Consider the following 16768-nt stretch of genomic DNA (forward strand, 5'->3'; position numbering starts at 1 on the left):
TATGTTTCATTATAGCTGTCAGTAACTCGGTATTTCCATTAGGTAAAGATAGAATAAAGAATAGAAATGAATGGTTATTATACTGTTTGGTGGTTTCATTAGTTGAAGAGAGATACTAATGACAATTTATGGCTTACTGTGTGCTAGGAAAAATGATTGCTTGGCGCTCGTTCCATACTCGTAAGACGGGTAAGAGCTGAGAATGTAAACAATCGATTGGAAGGTTTGTTTTTTGTTTGTTTGTGTATTATAGTTAATGATTAATTAATAATTATTTGAAATGAGTACATACTGATTATTTATACATTTTATTTTTAGCTCTTAGGTTTAGATGTCAGAATCATAGACTAGGCTACAGTAGCAACCGCTATCATAGGCTAGGCTTATTGCTAAGGGACATATGCTAAAGTCCTAATTTATGCAGTAAAAATGGGGTTGAACATTATATGCAGTTGAATATTACTCAAGTATGTACAGTATTTTGCCTTTTTGGAGTCATATTTCTTCCGTCGTAACCCTAGAACATGTGTTTTAGGCCTGGAAATATAATTTACTGGGGTGTTTTTGGAGGGCTTGGAACGGATTAGCCATTTTACATGTAAAATGTGTTCCAAGATACGAAAAACTCTTGATATGAAGGCCGTCTCGGAACGGATTAATTTCGTATCTCGAGGTACCACTGTATACTTTTCTTGACTTTTAGGAGTCAGATGGCAGGATAGTGAGAATTTCATAAGGGAAGTTATGGAAGTTCTGCATGTAGATGGGATAATGATGTAGGGGTGATGGATATGGCTTGTACATGACTTACAACCTTCTGTAGAATAGTATGGGATAGTGTCATCAGGGCATCAGAGAGTTTTAAGACCCATACATACTATATTGAGAACTGTGAGGTGGGAGGCTGGTGATGAGTGGCAGAATTTCAGTAGGCATTTGCTAGAGACTGCTGGAGGAGATGCTGATGATGATGAAAAGTATAAGGAGAGCTCATAGCTTAAATCAGGAAGAGTAGCATGTTGTTATGGAAGAGCAATTCTTAGAATAGATAGAACATATGTATTACTTTGCATGCACACTAGATTGAAGCTGGTATTGAGAGGGTAGTAAGGAAAAAAACAGCAAACAGGATTAAATGGAAACTCGGCAAATTTTGCAATATGTGTACAAGGCCTTTGCTACTTGATGAGCAGAGACATGAGCATTGACAAACACAGATAATACAGTAGCCGATAGTTATGGTGTCCAATAGGTGGAAAATAGACTGAATTACCAAAGATTGAAGTGTTTGGACAGATATGGCAGTGGCAGGGCAAAGACCAATAGTAAGGGCCAGAAAACCATGAAGAAATTGACTAATGGAGCCCAGAGTCTAGACCATATTAGGGTTAGGTAGAACTGATCATGTTCAACCCCATTTTGACTTAATGTAAGACAATATTATAGAGATAATTATATCCATGACCCAATCCTTTAGGTTTGGGTTAGTCATATAATTCTCTCTTTCACTGTAAATTTTTGCTTATCAAGTAACTTGTCTTCTGTACATATAGTATAGTATAATTTTTACCTGTATTAATTTCAAATCTCTTGCTGTTAGTATTGAATTATCCAGTTATATAAGTTTAATTATATTTTGTATTTTATATAGGTGTCATCGCACATGCGTGGCTTCAGTGGAGGTGAAGGATCTCGTAAACAAGATACACAAGAGGAAGGGCTGTCTACTCAACTGGAGAGCCTCTTGAGTGATTTAGTGGAAGCAACACCTGCTGTATGGGGACCACTAGTAAGCCAATGGGCTGTAGAGCAGTTAGGACGCTGGTCTGTGGAGTGGGCAAATACTGTGGTAGGCAGAGGAGATGCTACACTTGAGGAAGTTGTAGCTGGATGGTTATCTTGTGGACCTGCTCGTACTTTAGCTGCTTTGACTGTTGCTTGTGTTGCCCATGACCCAGACACAGCTGTAGCAGCATTATTAGATGCTAGTGCAGCAAGTGGGCCAGCTTTGGACTGGTTAGTAGCACACGTAGGTTGTTCATTTCCTGCAACTGTTATAAGTAGAGTCTTATCCCTAGGACTCAGAAGTTTTGCCTCTTCTCATGGTCGACCTCCAGAACATCAGTTAGCAAGTGTCAATAAGATATTGAGTCACTTAGCAGACAGGCATTTAACTGATATAAGAAGAGGTCTACATGGTATCCTTACTCTAACATTTGCGGGTACATCGGATTCGGAGGCACGTGCTGCTGTACCATTTTTACTATGTCTAGCGGTTTCGAGCAGCTCGCGTGCTGTACTCGCTGCCGTTACTTCTGGTTTAGATACATTGCTCATGCCTAGTGACCGTCTAGCTGCATTAGCTAATCAAGTTAGCTGGTGGGTTCCACGGTATTTTAATTCACACGGACAGTTATTGGAGATGGTAGTTCATTTAGTGTTGGATACTGGAGGATCAGCAGCCCCATCAATTTTGCACCTTTTGCTGCAGGGTGCATCTCCAACACCAAAATTACCGGGGTCAGTGACAGCAGCTGTAAAAAGAATTTTGAAAGGTGTAGTGGGAGAGATATGTATAGTTACATACATGAGAAGAGCGTCCGGAGCAAATCGGATACACATTCCATTTTTAGTTGGTCTTCGAGGTGGTGGCCTTGATGGCAGTGATGTAGGTATAGCAGTTGGTGGAAGAGCTGTCTCCCCTGTTGCAAGTCTTGTGGAGGAAATGCTTTCCATCCCAGGTAACCATACAGCAATGGCTCAGTTAAAACAGTTGATTACTCTTGTGGTAGTCCAACAAGGGCCTGCCACTGCCACAACTACTCTTGGCCACTTACTGCAGTGTCCAGCAAAAGAAAAAATAAGTGGACACCAGCAAATTTTGTCAGCAGTGATTACAGCAATTATGGTACATCAAATAACACAGAGTACACAGGTACCTCCCCTGTCAGTGGCTCTTTCTGGAGCATTTCAGCCAAATACGGGAGGACCTACTCTACTGCTTGCTCTTAACAACTTGGAAAATTTGTTATGTCAAGGACATAAAGAAAGATCACATATATACCCAGCACTTACAGAGGCACTCTTGATAAACATATCTCAGTTATCAGAGTTAATAAATAATCCAATTATAGGTACAGCTGCAGTTAGAGTTTTGTGTCAGCTACCAATTGAGAAGCCAATATCTGTCAGTCATGTCTTACATTTAAGCCATGCTATAGTTTTCTATTTTTTCAGCAGTCTTCATGAAGTAAGCTTAAGTAAAAAAATATCTTCCATTGGGCGTTGCCAGAGAATACTGGCTCAGCTTTCAAGATCATCACTTGCTCTTAACTTAATTATTCGGCTTCTTGTTGAAGGTGTCTTCAGACCAGAGTATTCCTACTTGTTTGGGGCTCAAAAGCAGGCAACCTTAGAAATGAAAGAAGTAACAAGTGAGAAACTAATCAAAGCTAATAGACAGTTTGACTCATGGGTTAAGGTTCCCTTGTCACACACAAGTATTTTCCACATGGGCATCATTGGCAATGGTAGATATGTTCCACCAAGACCTACTAAACCTCTTGCAAAGGATGTGGTCAAGCTTCATATACAGTTGATTCTCAATACATTAAGTATTTGTTGTGCTGCTCAAGCCAATGGTGAAGGAGCTTCTACTATAGCACTACTATTAGTTGAACTTCTGTCTCCTGACATCATGTTTAATGGTTTTCCTTGGCCTGAGGAGTATATTAAATTTACATTTGAAAGGGATTTAGCTATAAAAAAGGCTTTTGATGAATATCCCATTGCATGGGCTCTGCTGGAGTTAGTAGCTGCTCGACGAGCAGCTCTCAGTTATTGCTCAGTGTTGGTTCGAGCGCTTACTGCTGCTTTGATTGCATATTGGAACACTTCTCCATTATCAGTTGCACAGCAAGCTCCAGAGGCTCTGGAGGCCACCCAGTATTTATTGGAAGTCATGGTCACAGCTCAGTTCCTTCCAGGACCATTTAGAGTTTTACCACAGATGGTAGATGCTTTAGCACCATTTGAAATTGTGTGCATTCTCCAAGATGTGTGGGTATATATGCGAGATCATACACCTTCACCAGATCGCTGGTTAGAGCTTCCATCAGGCTTTCATCAACGTGCACCAGAACCACGTCTGGCTCCCTGTTATACAGAGAGGATAAAGAGAATCATTCAGTCAAATGTGTCAACACTAGGTTACCTAATGTCTGCTATGATAAGTGCTGAACAAGATTAATATGTACTCATAAACTTATGAAAGTGTAGTAACAGAAATATCAATAACTTCCCTGTTCTTTATTTTATTTAACCATACACAGAAAACAGCTAATGAAAATGACAGGAAATGTTTATATTTTATATATGTATGTACAACAGTACTCGGTATAAAAGAACATACTGAGAACTCCGTGGTAAATAAAAACAAAAGTAAAGCCTACTGATTGTTGTTTTTTGGATGTTGTAACCAATAATGAGGTATTTATCCCATAAAATGTTTCTTTATGTTAACAAAAGGAAATACAGTACAACTGAACATTTTTGTTCAATAAAGCTTCATTGAGCTCATAAAACTATAATTAATAGGAGTGACATTTTTCTAGTCTCACATTTTCAGAAGTACTCTCTTGGATATGGACTTGTATGAGGAAAACTCTCCCTTTGCATGAAAGGCCGGTATGGGTCATCTGGATAATAACGAGGTCGTTTCCAGAATCGGGTAACCTGAAAGAATTTTTTTTTTTAATAAAACATGAATAAAAGATTATATACGTAATTGTTAATTTTATAAAACACGAATAAAAAATATTAAAATTCTTGATACCTTATTATATAAAAAAATATTAAACAAAAAATTCTTGATACCATATTATAAGCCATCTACCAAAACATCTACACAGCTCTGCTTCTCTATAAGTTACCTAAATATTCATGTGAATATGATTTCACCTTATTTTCTTGTATTAAAAAAAAAAAAAATTTATAAAGGCAAAGGGAGGATATTATATCCCCTAAACTGATTTAAATATATTAATCTTATAAAATTACATATTTTTACAGGTCAGAGAAAAACATGACAAATTTTTAATCAATTTGTATTTTTCATAAGTAACAAATCTGAGGTCTTTTAACATTGGGATAAATAATGTAGCGCAAGGGACTATTCGCTTCTGTGGTTTGTCACAAGTCATGTGGGGCCACCCACATAGTCCTCTGTAACTCATGATCCTGTTAGTTATTCTTCCAAACCAGGTTAATTGTTAGAGTGGTGGTTAGAGGTGGGCCTTTGTTTGTTATGGAAAACACAAATTGATTACAAATTTGTCATTTCATATACAAAACAAACCTTTGGTCTTAACATTAGGATAGACTTACTTTTGGTGGGAGGTAAGTAATACTAACCGACTGGGAGTTTGCCACTTTTGATCAGTTTTCTGAATAACATGTTCTACGAAACAACTGACCAGTATTTCAGAATCTAAGATATTCATCACAGAGTCAGACTTCTGGGTTTCCATACTATGTCATAGTTCACTGCCTCTGAGGAAGATATGAATATCTGTTCTACCAACAAACCAATGTATCCACTTATGTACGTTTGTTGTTATTCCTCTCCCCCTTGCTAAAGAAAGGAATGTCTTGCTACTGATAGGTATCTTACACTGATGATAACTAACAGTATGGCTACTTCACTCACCTGTATCTTGTCCGTTCCAGCTTATAACAGTACTCTCTTCTTACTGCCCGAAGTAAAGAAGGAGAGAAATTTGAAAAGTAAAGCGACAAAGTTATCTCATCCATTTCATATTCATACCATCATCTTTGACAAGATACTAACTGACCCGCCAGGGGTGCTGGATGAGTTCAACAATTTGTTGAGCAGCCACCAAAGGGCCCAAGGAAAATGTGTCTTAAGGACCTCTGGGCAACATCCTTTATGTACAGGGAATTGAAATTTGTCGTAACAATGAACCAACTCTCAGAATTCAATGAACAGATGCCTTCTTCAATTGCTTGATGTGAGTTAAAAGGTTCTGACAGAACCTTCCCATCAAGCGTTAAGGAACTGTGGGTAAAATTCTTCATGTAGAACGTGAAAATGGTATGATACAGTCACAAACACACATTCGCGATCATTTTAACAGATATGTTCTTAATTGTGAGAGAGGAACATATTCCTCTAATGACATTCTGTTCTGTATGACCCAAATTGGTACAGACTTGACAAGGAGTAGGCTTGTGTAATCACCTCAAATAAATACATGGAAATTTCTTACCATTCTTCCTTCGTTTACCTTGTATTCACCTAATGTCTACCACATCTACGTTCTAGGAGACGGAGTCTTTTAGATACCACGGAGTACTTTGGCGAGTCAAATCCGGCACTTCTGAAGGTCACTAACTGGTCACTGAGTACTCCCACTCTACCAAGGTCAGAGGGAAAACAGTTTCCTAGGTCAGTTTCCTGTAACATGACTGATGTATGGGCTCAGTAGTACCCTGGTGAATCTATTCCGATACAGAGTATGTATTCACATTCAGGTAACTAAAGAGACTCTCCTCTGTTCTGACGTAACTAAAGAGACTCTCCTCTGTTCTGACAACAGATCCACAAGATCTTTGTCTACTGACAGAATGCCTTGAATGGACAGAAACCTCCTTTATAAAAGCAGTCATGGCAGAAGGTTAATTTTGTTGGGCGAGACGAAGAACTCGGAAGTCGTCTTACACTGAGCTGATGCTCTGCCAACAAAATCTTAGAGCTGTTAGTTTTAAAAAAAGATACTGGACAAAATCCAGACCTTAGATATCAATTCTACCTATTGGTGGTACCTCTTCCCCACACGAACTTGTTACAGGAGGTTGTGCTAAAATGAACCTTAACCCTTAAAACACCTATTGGATGTATTTTACGTCGACGAAAATTGTCTGTCGGGTGCTTAATTGACGTAAAATACGTCAACGCTAAAAAGTTTTTTTTTTTAAATATTTGCGGAAAAATAGTTATAGGCCTACTTGGCAAAAAATTTGAATCACGCGCCTTGAGGGATGTTGGGAGTTCACAGATCAAATGTTACCCGGGCGCGCATGCATGAATTTCTTTCTTCTCGCACTAAAAATCATCAGCGACACATCTCAAAACTTATTTCGTCATTTTGTCGTAATTTTTACACCGTTTTTATTAGCCGTTACAGAGTTTTATATATGAAAATTTGTGCAATTTCATGTAGAATACAAGAAAATACAACCCATGGTTGTAACTTTTATCAGTTTTGAAATATTTTCATATAAATAACGATAAGTGCCAAAATATCAACCTTCGGTCAAATTTGACTCGACCGAAATGGTCAAAAAACGCAATTGTAAGCTAAAACTCTTACATTCTAGTAATATTCAATCATTTACCTTCATTTTGCAACAAATTGGAAGTCTCTAGCACAATATTTCGATTTATGGTGAATTTAAAAAAAAAAACTTTTTCCTTACATCCGCGCAGTAACTACCGAAAAAATAAGAAATTCTTTCGTCAGATTGTCATAATGTTTGCACCATTTTATATTAGCCGTTACATAAAGTTTTATGTATGAAAATGTGTGCAATTTCATGTAGAATACAAAAAAAAAAAACAACCCATGGTTGCAGCTTTTATCAGTTTTGAAATATTTTCATATAAATAATGATAAGTGCCAAAATTTCAACCTTTGGTCAACTTTGACTCAACCGAAATGGTAAAAAAACGCAATAGTAAGCACTCTACCGAAAAAATCAGAAATTCTTTCGTTGGATTGTCGTAATGTTTGCACTGTTTTCTAATAGCCATTAAATAAAGTTTTATATATGAAAATGTGTGCAATTTCATGTAGAATACAACAAAAAACAGCCCATGGTTGTAGCTTTTAGCAGTTTTGAAATATTTTCTTATAAAAAACGATAAGTGCAAAATTTCAACCTTTGATCAACTTTAACTTGACCAAAATGGTCAAAAAACTCAATTGTAAGCTAAAACTCTTACATTCTAGTAATATTCAATCCTTACGTCTGCGTAGTAACACTGCCGAAAAAATCAGAAATTCTTTCGTCAGATTGTCGTAATGTTTGCACGTTTTATATTAGCCATTATATAAGTTTTATATATGAAAATGTGCACAATTTCATGTAGAATACAACAAAAAATAACTCATGGTTGTAGCTTTTATCAGTTTTGAAATATTTTCATATAAATGATAAATAGAAAAAATTCGACCTTTGGTCAACTTTAACTCGACCGAAATGGTAAAAAACTGCAATTGTAAGCTACAACACTTACAGTCTAGTAATATTCAATCAATTACCTTCATTTTGCAACAAACGGGAAGTGTCTAGTAAAATATTTTGATTTATGGTGAATTTTTTTAATATAGGCAGTCCCCGGGTTACGACGGGGGTTCCGTTCTTATGACGCGTCGTAACCCGAAAATCGTCGTAAGCTGGAACGACGTTGTTGAAAACATGTCCACAGGGAAAATTTCACTAATTTGCAGTTTTTCTTAGGGCCGTATCTCTAAAATTATCACTAATTTACTTTTTTCATGTGCAACACTGTATTCACAAATTACTGTATATTTTCATTAAAATACAAGAGAGAGAGAGAGAGAGTACATAAAACCATTAAATTCGTTGACCATTGTACGGCATTGTTACTGTCCCAGCTCCGAGTGTCACTGGAGTTATGAGGTAGGGAAATTGATACAGAAAAAGACGAAGGGAAGAATTTTCTTTTGAAATTAGTTATCGTATTATTACTACTACTACTATTATTATTATTATCATTATTTGAAAATATAATAAACACATGCATCTATCATAAAAATTCTCTCATCTCGGTAAGAAAGAGGAATTATCCTTACAAGTGAAATGGAAAGGTCATTTTCATCTCTTTAAAATACAACCATTATGAATTTTGTAATTAAAGTTTTATTATTATTATTATTAAATAACTGAAATTATCAATAAACATTTTACATACTAGTACCATAAAAATTCTTTCATCTCGGTAAAAGAGAGAGAGAGAGTGTTTATCTCTCTCTGTTCTCTCAAAAAATACTTATAACGCTTCCAGCGAAAGAGAGGGAGGGAGTTACCACTATGACACATTATTATCTTGTATGGCAAAAAAGAGAGAGAGAGAGAGTTAACCTTAATTAAAAGTGACATGGATAGATTAGTACGTATTGTATTTCTTTAAAATACTATCACATATGAATTTTGTAATTACAGTTATTATTATTATTATTATTGAGTATTTGAAAGTATTAAAAACAAATAGTACAAGTACATAAAAAATCTCGAGTCTCAGTAAATGAGAGAGAGAGAGAGAGAGAGAGAGAGAGAGAGAGAGAGAGAGAGAGAGAGAGAGAGAGAGAGATCAGGAGGAGGGGAATTTCATGAGCACTTGATTGCAACACAGCAGCTCTTCCCCCTCCTGGCTGTCACAGAACTTGATATATCTGACAGTTTTAGTACCTGGAGTTCGAGAAAAGGTTACTGAAAGAAGACTGGGATTTCATTCATTCTTCCATAGTTTTTTAAATATATAAGCTAAAATCTTACTAATTCACTATGGTATTTTCTTTAATGAATTGATATTATTGCTGTATAAATTAATATTATTTGAAAATAGTAAATCATTTATTTATCATACAAAAAAAAAAAACATACATCTTTGTAGTAGAGAGAGAGAGAGAATTATTATTTTTATTATGTGATATCATTTCAACTTATTAAACTTACTAATACAGTATTAATCAAAATTAATATTTGAAAATTAGTAAATAATTTTTGTATTATAAAAATGTATTTAGTCATGAAAATAAACATCAAAATACACTAATTAGTGATTATTTTCGTCGGAAAATAAAGAGAGAGAGAGAGAGAGAAACTATGGATTTTATATCCAAGTCTAAGTAGAGTATAAATGGATTCTTTAAGTGAAATAATGTTTCAATGATATTTTGCTGTTTTGTATTAAAGGATATGTATACTGTTTGAGAATGCGTTCCTTATCCTCGACTATGGTTACCATACAGTTTAATAGCGTAAATTAATTTATGCGCCCTCCGCTCAGAAACTAGTTCTGCGTATGAGGTATCGTTAAAGAGCATAAAAAACCGTCGTAACCTTGGAATTTGCATTGTAATCTAACCAGAAACTTAGTTTTGTTGATTATGTATACTGGAAACAAGCAATGATTTTTTCATTATTTGCGCTTTTGGACTGTTATAAACTGCGCATCCCAAGCTAGTGTATTCATTCGCTCGGAAACTAGACTCGCATATGAGGCGTCACTAAAAAAATTTAAAAGATACGACATAAAAAAAGTGTCGAAAATCATCATCAACCTCAAAATTTTTGTTGTAATCTAACCAAAAACTTATTTTTATTAATATACTGTGCTAAACTATAAAGGATTATCATAGTATGCGTTTTTTAAAAGCGTCGTTAACTCGGAGCGTCGGAAGCGTCAGCATCGTAACCTTGGAACGTCGTAAGCCGGAGCCGTCGTAACCCGGGGACCGGCTGTACAACTTTTTACGTCCACACGTTACGAATTCATGCATCAAATTGAGATAATATTTTCTCTTTGTCTCTTTGATTGTTTTACAATTTGTTATAGTATACCAAAATCATCGCAATTTAGTGTACAGTACAACGAAAACAAAAATAACTCATTAGCTTTAACTGTTTTGCTCACAGCGCGAATTGTATATCATCATATGAAATTTTTTTTTTGCGCTGTCATATATTCCAATATTTATATATGATAATGATTTTTTTTTTTCATTTCTGATGGTTGCATACTAAACTTCAGGCAATGAAAAAAAAGGAGCCAAAAATGAACTCTTAATCTTGAAAACGAACCATGCTGTGATTTTTTGGAAAAAACTTTTTTTCCGCTTCGGCGCTCACTCCCGAATGACGCTTGGCATACGGGAGACACTTTTGGAAATACCGGTTCGGCGTTTAAGGGTTAACAGTCACTCATCTTGGGTCCTCCTCAAATATTGGAACCCATTCCTCTGTTCAGGATATGATGGAACAGGTATACGGAGGGACTGCGTAATCTCCAGGTTGTTCCCAGTATCCCGAATGGAATCCTCGGCCTGCTAATGAGCAAGAACCTTGTAGCAGACAGGTCTTATGTAGGTCTTCAAGTATACGGATGATAATATATTCAACTCGCTCTGCCAAAAGGAATGTTAACTTTCCCACCGCGAAACATCCTATGCAGTGATCTATTACAATGTACCAACATATGTTCAATATGTTACCTTCCAAAAGAGAAACACTATGCTGCCAGAAACCACCATGGTGCTATTCTTAAGCAACATAGCTCAGAATTGTACCCAACCTAACTTACCCAATCTCAAAGTCTTGAAGAATGGAAAATTCCCAACCTTCCTTTTCCAGAACTCATGAAGTTTAATGACCTGCTTCTGTAAACTGAAGCTCAAACCCACTAGGCTAGGTTCAGGACTTCACATCTTCAATACCTAAAACTGGGTCAGGATGGAAGAGACCTGTTCGAAAGTGCTAGGTTAGTCTAGCAACCAACCACTTACACTAGAATAAGTATGTATGGTCAATTTCGAGCTGGATAACTTAGTTTAATTTGGCAGGACCAGGTTCAAACTGGCTTGGCCACGTTAGGCTACGCTAATTCTTCCACCACTTAGCTAGGCTAATTTTTCCACCACAGAATAGGCTAATTTCTCCAACACCCAGGCTAGGCTAAGTTGATAATGGTAGAATTGCACTAATTAGTCTAGGCTAGGATAGACTACCCGATTCTAAAAACTCAACCACTTAGTTTAGGGTAAAGTGGTCCAAGAAAGTTCGGACTAAAGCTAGGCTAAGGTGGTAAAAGTGTTGTTCCTAATGGGTAGCCTAGGTACTAGTCTATGCTCAGCTATGCTAAGAACTTTACTAATCAGACCAAGCTAAGGTAGTAAAGGCAAGTTCAAGTAGTAAGGCCTTGCTAAGTCTTCAACCCATTGTTAGGATAAGTTGATACATGCATGTCAGAACTACTTAACCCAGGAGTTAGGCTGGCTAACTAAGAACTATACCACTCAGACTAAGCTAAGATAGTAATTGCAGGTTTGAAAGCTAAGCCCTCAACCATTTGCTAAGCTAAGAAGTACCACTCAGATTAAACTGCTAGGCTAAGCTAAGAACTACCACTCAGATTAAACTAAGATAGTAGTAGCAGATTCGGACTAGTTGGGGTAGGCTACCGATTTAACAACTTGTTAGGCTCAAAGGTATGACTCAATTAGCTGGGCTATAGAATCCTAGGTTACGAGTGCACTACTTAGGCTTGGCTACCTAAAATGGTGAAAGAAAGAAGTTCCACCTTCTTTAGACTTGAAGTTTTCTCCATGGTCTATACTCCAGTACCTCACTCAATGAGTAAGTCAGAATCTTAGTTTATGGGATACCTATAGAAACTAATTCTACTACCAACAAAAATTAGAAACTGAAATGTGTTTCGTGAGTTATCATTTAGAGGAATGGTTCCTCAGTACTACTTCACTGCAAAGGAACCAACCCATCAACTAACTATAACTACTTGTCTAAGAGTAAAAGTGTTTGGTCAATATTCTTATAGGAACAACCAGATTGTGCAAAAACAATAAAAAAAAAAAAAAAGGTAATTCTTCTTACCTGTAAAGGTTTGAAGTTTTGGGTCAACCCAAAGTCTATTAATTCCCGCAATGCAGACTATGTGATTACTGGATGAATCTATAGACTGGCTGTGATGGGCATAAATGTTAGTAGACAGCAGGTGAATGTGGCTGATGCACCTTCACTGCTCTTCAAACGTAAATGAGAACGTGGTACACCTCATTAACTATTGTGTGGGCCTTACGGCCGTCATGCATTGTGTGAGCCGTAAAACTATAGGCTAGACACTACGACCAGTCTTGTTCTCGTGGTAACCAGTCGCCATAGTTCTTACGAATGCTTTCTATGCCGGTTGCCATTTTTGCAGTCGCCTCCTACGACAGTCATAGTCCTTATGGCCGTCATATTCCTCACAGCTGTCATAGTTCTTACGTTAGTTATAGTTCTCATGGCCTTCATAGTTCTCATGGCCATCATAGCTCTCATGGCCATCATAGTTTTTACAGTAGTTAATAGTTCTCATGGTTGTCATAGTTCTTACAACCATCCTGGTTCTCACAACCTAGGCTATCACTGGACCATTGACAACCTAAACGTCAACTGTCTAGAGTAGACTGAGCTAATAACTACTGCTTGAGCTTCTTTGGAGGGACGTGACAGTCCCCAGCTCGAAGACAAAGAAATAATTCTTCTCCAGTTGGCAAGGGGATTTGTTAGAATACCTTTATTTCAAAATTCAACTGGAGCATGCACCGGCATTGGTACGGCTTATTCTGTGGCGGGATCACAAGCTTAAGAGCAAGCAGCAAATCTCCCCCACATAAACTTAATCTGTCTGGCTACCAAACCCACCCTCAATCACACTTTCCTCTTTACACTACCACATACAGCAGGACAATTGACCCATACCTACATACAGAACAAAAAAACACAAACAGGTACTCACCTCTGGCTTCTAATACTCAGGGCTAGGCTGTGCTGTCCGCTGGATATAGGCTATAGGCTAGCTGACACACAACCACCGCCGACAACCAAACACAAACCAACCACCTGAGACCCACAACCCCACAACAACTCAATAACCCGACAAATCACTGCAGACGAACACCAACAGCCCGAAAGAACATGACAACCACACGACTTTCCCCAGCACAACAACCCGCCAAAACCAACACTGCCCCAACCACCACTCACAGACACCGAAAATGCACCACCAACCTCTTCATCCTCACCACAACCAGACAGACACATGCACAACAACTTCACAACCCCAAAATCTATCAAATAACACCAAAACAACTAACCACCAAAGGATAACTGCTGCCAAAACCCACTCTGACTTCACCAGACGCCTCACTGCTTATGACTCTCGTAACAGACTTCCACTGACATACTACAGAGCACCACAACAGACATGCTTCCGACCGCCATTTAACCACTCCCATTCATTCTTCCACCAATTTCTCTCCTCTCTCTCTCTCTCTCTCTCTTCTCTCTAAACATCAGTCATGCATACCAAGAGACAGAAGGATCTTGTTCCAGAAAATCAGAAAGTGGAAAAAAGGTCTTGCAAAAGAAAAAAATGCATGGAAAGTTATAGAACTAAAAAGTAAGATAGAAAATACAGAACAAAAGATTATACAAACAAAAGAAAATGAAAAACAGGACTTGGAAGAAAAAACCCTAATAAATATCAAGCAAAACCCCCAAACTATTATACTCATACGCGAAAAAGATGAATAAAAGAAGAATAGAAATAGGCCCTCTAAGAAGTGAAGGGAGATTAACGAATGAAAAAAAAGGAAATTTGCAACATATTGGCAGAATGATATAAGAGAGAATTCACCCTACAAAAGATAATGATATAGAAGTAAGGGACGAAAATAGTGAATATTTAGCTGACATAGATATTAATGAAGCTGATATTGTGCAGGCTATTAATGAAATTAAAAATGGAGCTGCAGCAGGGCCTGATGGAGTTCCTGCTATTTTGTTAAAGAAAGTAGTTCATTCTATCGCAAAGCCACTTGCAATATTATTAAGACAAAGTGTAGATACAGGCACGATTTATGATGAGTACAAATGAGCATATATTACCCCTACATTCAAAAGTGGATCAAGACTAGAGGCAAGTAATTATAAGCCTGTGAGTCTAACATCAAATATTATGAAAGTGTATGAAAAGGTAATGAAGAAAAATATTATGAAACATTTAATAAAAAATAATCTGTTTAATATAGGACAACATGGTTTCGTACCCGGAAAAAGTACACAAACCCAACTGTTTGTCCACCGTGAAAACATATACAAAAATATGAAAAGCAGAAATGAAACATGTTTTTTATCTAGACTTTGCAAAAGCTTTTGACAAGGTAGACCATAATATATTAGCAAAGAAAATTAGAAAACATAATATAGTGGATAAAGTAGGAAGATGGTTAAAAGAATTTTTACACAACAGAAAACAGATAGTTATTGCAAACGATGAGAAATCGGATGAAGCTAAGGTAATTTCCGGTGTGCCACAAGGTATGGTGTTAGCTGCATTACTGTTTATTATGATTGCAGACATAGACAGTCATGTTAAGGACTCGGTAGTGAGTAGTTTCACTGATGACACAAGAATAAGTAGAGAAATTACTTGTGATGAAGATAGGAACGCGCTACAAAGAGACTTTAACAAAGTATATGATTGGGCAGAGGTAAATAGGATGGTATTTAACTCTGATAAATTTGAATCAATAAACTATGGAGACAGAGAAGGAAAGCTATATGCATATAGGGGACCTAATAATGAGACAATCACAAATAAGGAAGTAGTTAAAGACCTTGGTGTGATGATGAATAAGAACATGTTATGCAATGATCAAATAGCAATTCTATTGGCAAAATGTAAAGCATAAATGGGAATGTTGTTACGGCACTTCAAAACAAGAAAAGCTGAACGATTATGCTTTATAAAACATATGTTCGTAGTCCACTTGAATATTGCAATATGATATGGTACCCACACTATCAAAAGGATATTGCACAAATAGAGAGTGTACAAAGGTCCTTTACAGCTAGAATAGAAGTTAAGGACCTTGACTACTGGGAAAGACTACAATCCCTAAAATTATAGAGTCTAGAAAGGAGAAGAGAACGCTACATGATAATTCAGGCATGGAAACAGATAGAAGGAATAGCTGAAAACATCATGGAGCTAAAAATATCAGAAAGAACAAGCAGAGGTAGATTAATAGTGCCCAAAACTATACCAGGAAAAATAAGGAAAGTACACAGGACATTAATCCACTATGCACACAGCATCGATATGCAGCGTCTATTCAATGCGTTACCAGCTCATCTGAGGAATATAACAGGAGTGAGCGTAGATGTGTTTAAGAATAAGCTCGACAAATATCTAAACTGCATCCCAGACCATCCAAGATTGGAAGATGCAAAATATACCGAAAGATGTACTAGCAACTCTCTGATAGACATTAGAGGTGCCTCATACTGAGGGACCTGGGCCAACCCGAACAAGATGTAAGGTCTGTAAGGTAAGGTAAGGTCTCTCTCTCTCATACACACAACTTTTGGAGACATTGTCAAATATAAAATACTATCATTACTCCTCCATAATTCTATTAGAAAAATCAAGATCACGACGACGACAACAACAATTCATGTCTCCCGTGTCTTTTCAATTTCTCTTCAAAAACTTTCAAATTTCTCCATAACTGCATTCCTGAAATGAAAGCATAATTATATTGTTGTCACCGAAGACAAGAGGCTGGCAGCAGTAGGCTGTCGTGACATCATGACTGCCACCATTTTGATAGCGGTTTTAGCTATGACGTCATCACCCTTGATGGAAAACGTGAGGTTGTTGTTTTTACAAGGATGTGACAGTCCTGGCTCAAAAGTGAAGAAGAAATTATTCTTCTCCTCTTGGCATGAGGATCAGTCACAAAGTCCCTGATTAGAGCATTCTCCAACTCTTCACAGCCACACTAGACCAAGCTTCCATCAATCACTTGTTCAACATATACAACTACTTCCTGTACTTTTCTATAATAGGGATGTAACAGTCCTGGCTTGAAGATGGAGA

The 16768-nt window shown here is 37.1% G+C and overlaps 2 protein-coding genes across 4 annotated transcripts in view; one reads left to right on the plus strand and one right to left on the minus strand.

The window, feature by feature from the left end:
- LOC135196222 (integrator complex subunit 5-like) overlaps positions 1 to 4450 on the plus strand; it is a 63774-nt gene extending 59324 nt beyond the window's left edge. For both annotated transcript variants that reach the window (XM_064222866.1, XM_064222867.1), the window contains exon 3: positions 1652 to 4450. In XM_064222866.1, the coding sequence (XP_064078936.1) occupies positions 1652 to 4249 (2598 nt within the window). In that variant the 3' untranslated portion in view covers positions 4250 to 4450. The remainder of the gene's footprint in view (positions 1 to 1651) is intronic.
- Positions 4294 to 16768, minus strand: part of LOC135196223 (uncharacterized) — an 89875-nt gene continuing 77400 nt past the window's right edge. For both annotated transcript variants that reach the window (XM_064222869.1, XM_064222868.1), the window contains one exon: positions 4294 to 4734. In XM_064222869.1, the coding sequence (XP_064078939.1) occupies positions 4590 to 4734 (145 nt within the window). In that variant the 3' untranslated portion in view covers positions 4294 to 4589. The remainder of the gene's footprint in view (positions 4735 to 16768) is intronic.

The sequence above is a fragment of the Macrobrachium nipponense genome, chromosome 17 (assembly GCF_015104395.2).
Source record: "Macrobrachium nipponense isolate FS-2020 chromosome 17, ASM1510439v2, whole genome shotgun sequence".
In the NCBI taxonomy this organism is placed as follows: Eukaryota; Metazoa; Arthropoda; class Malacostraca; order Decapoda; family Palaemonidae; genus Macrobrachium; species Macrobrachium nipponense.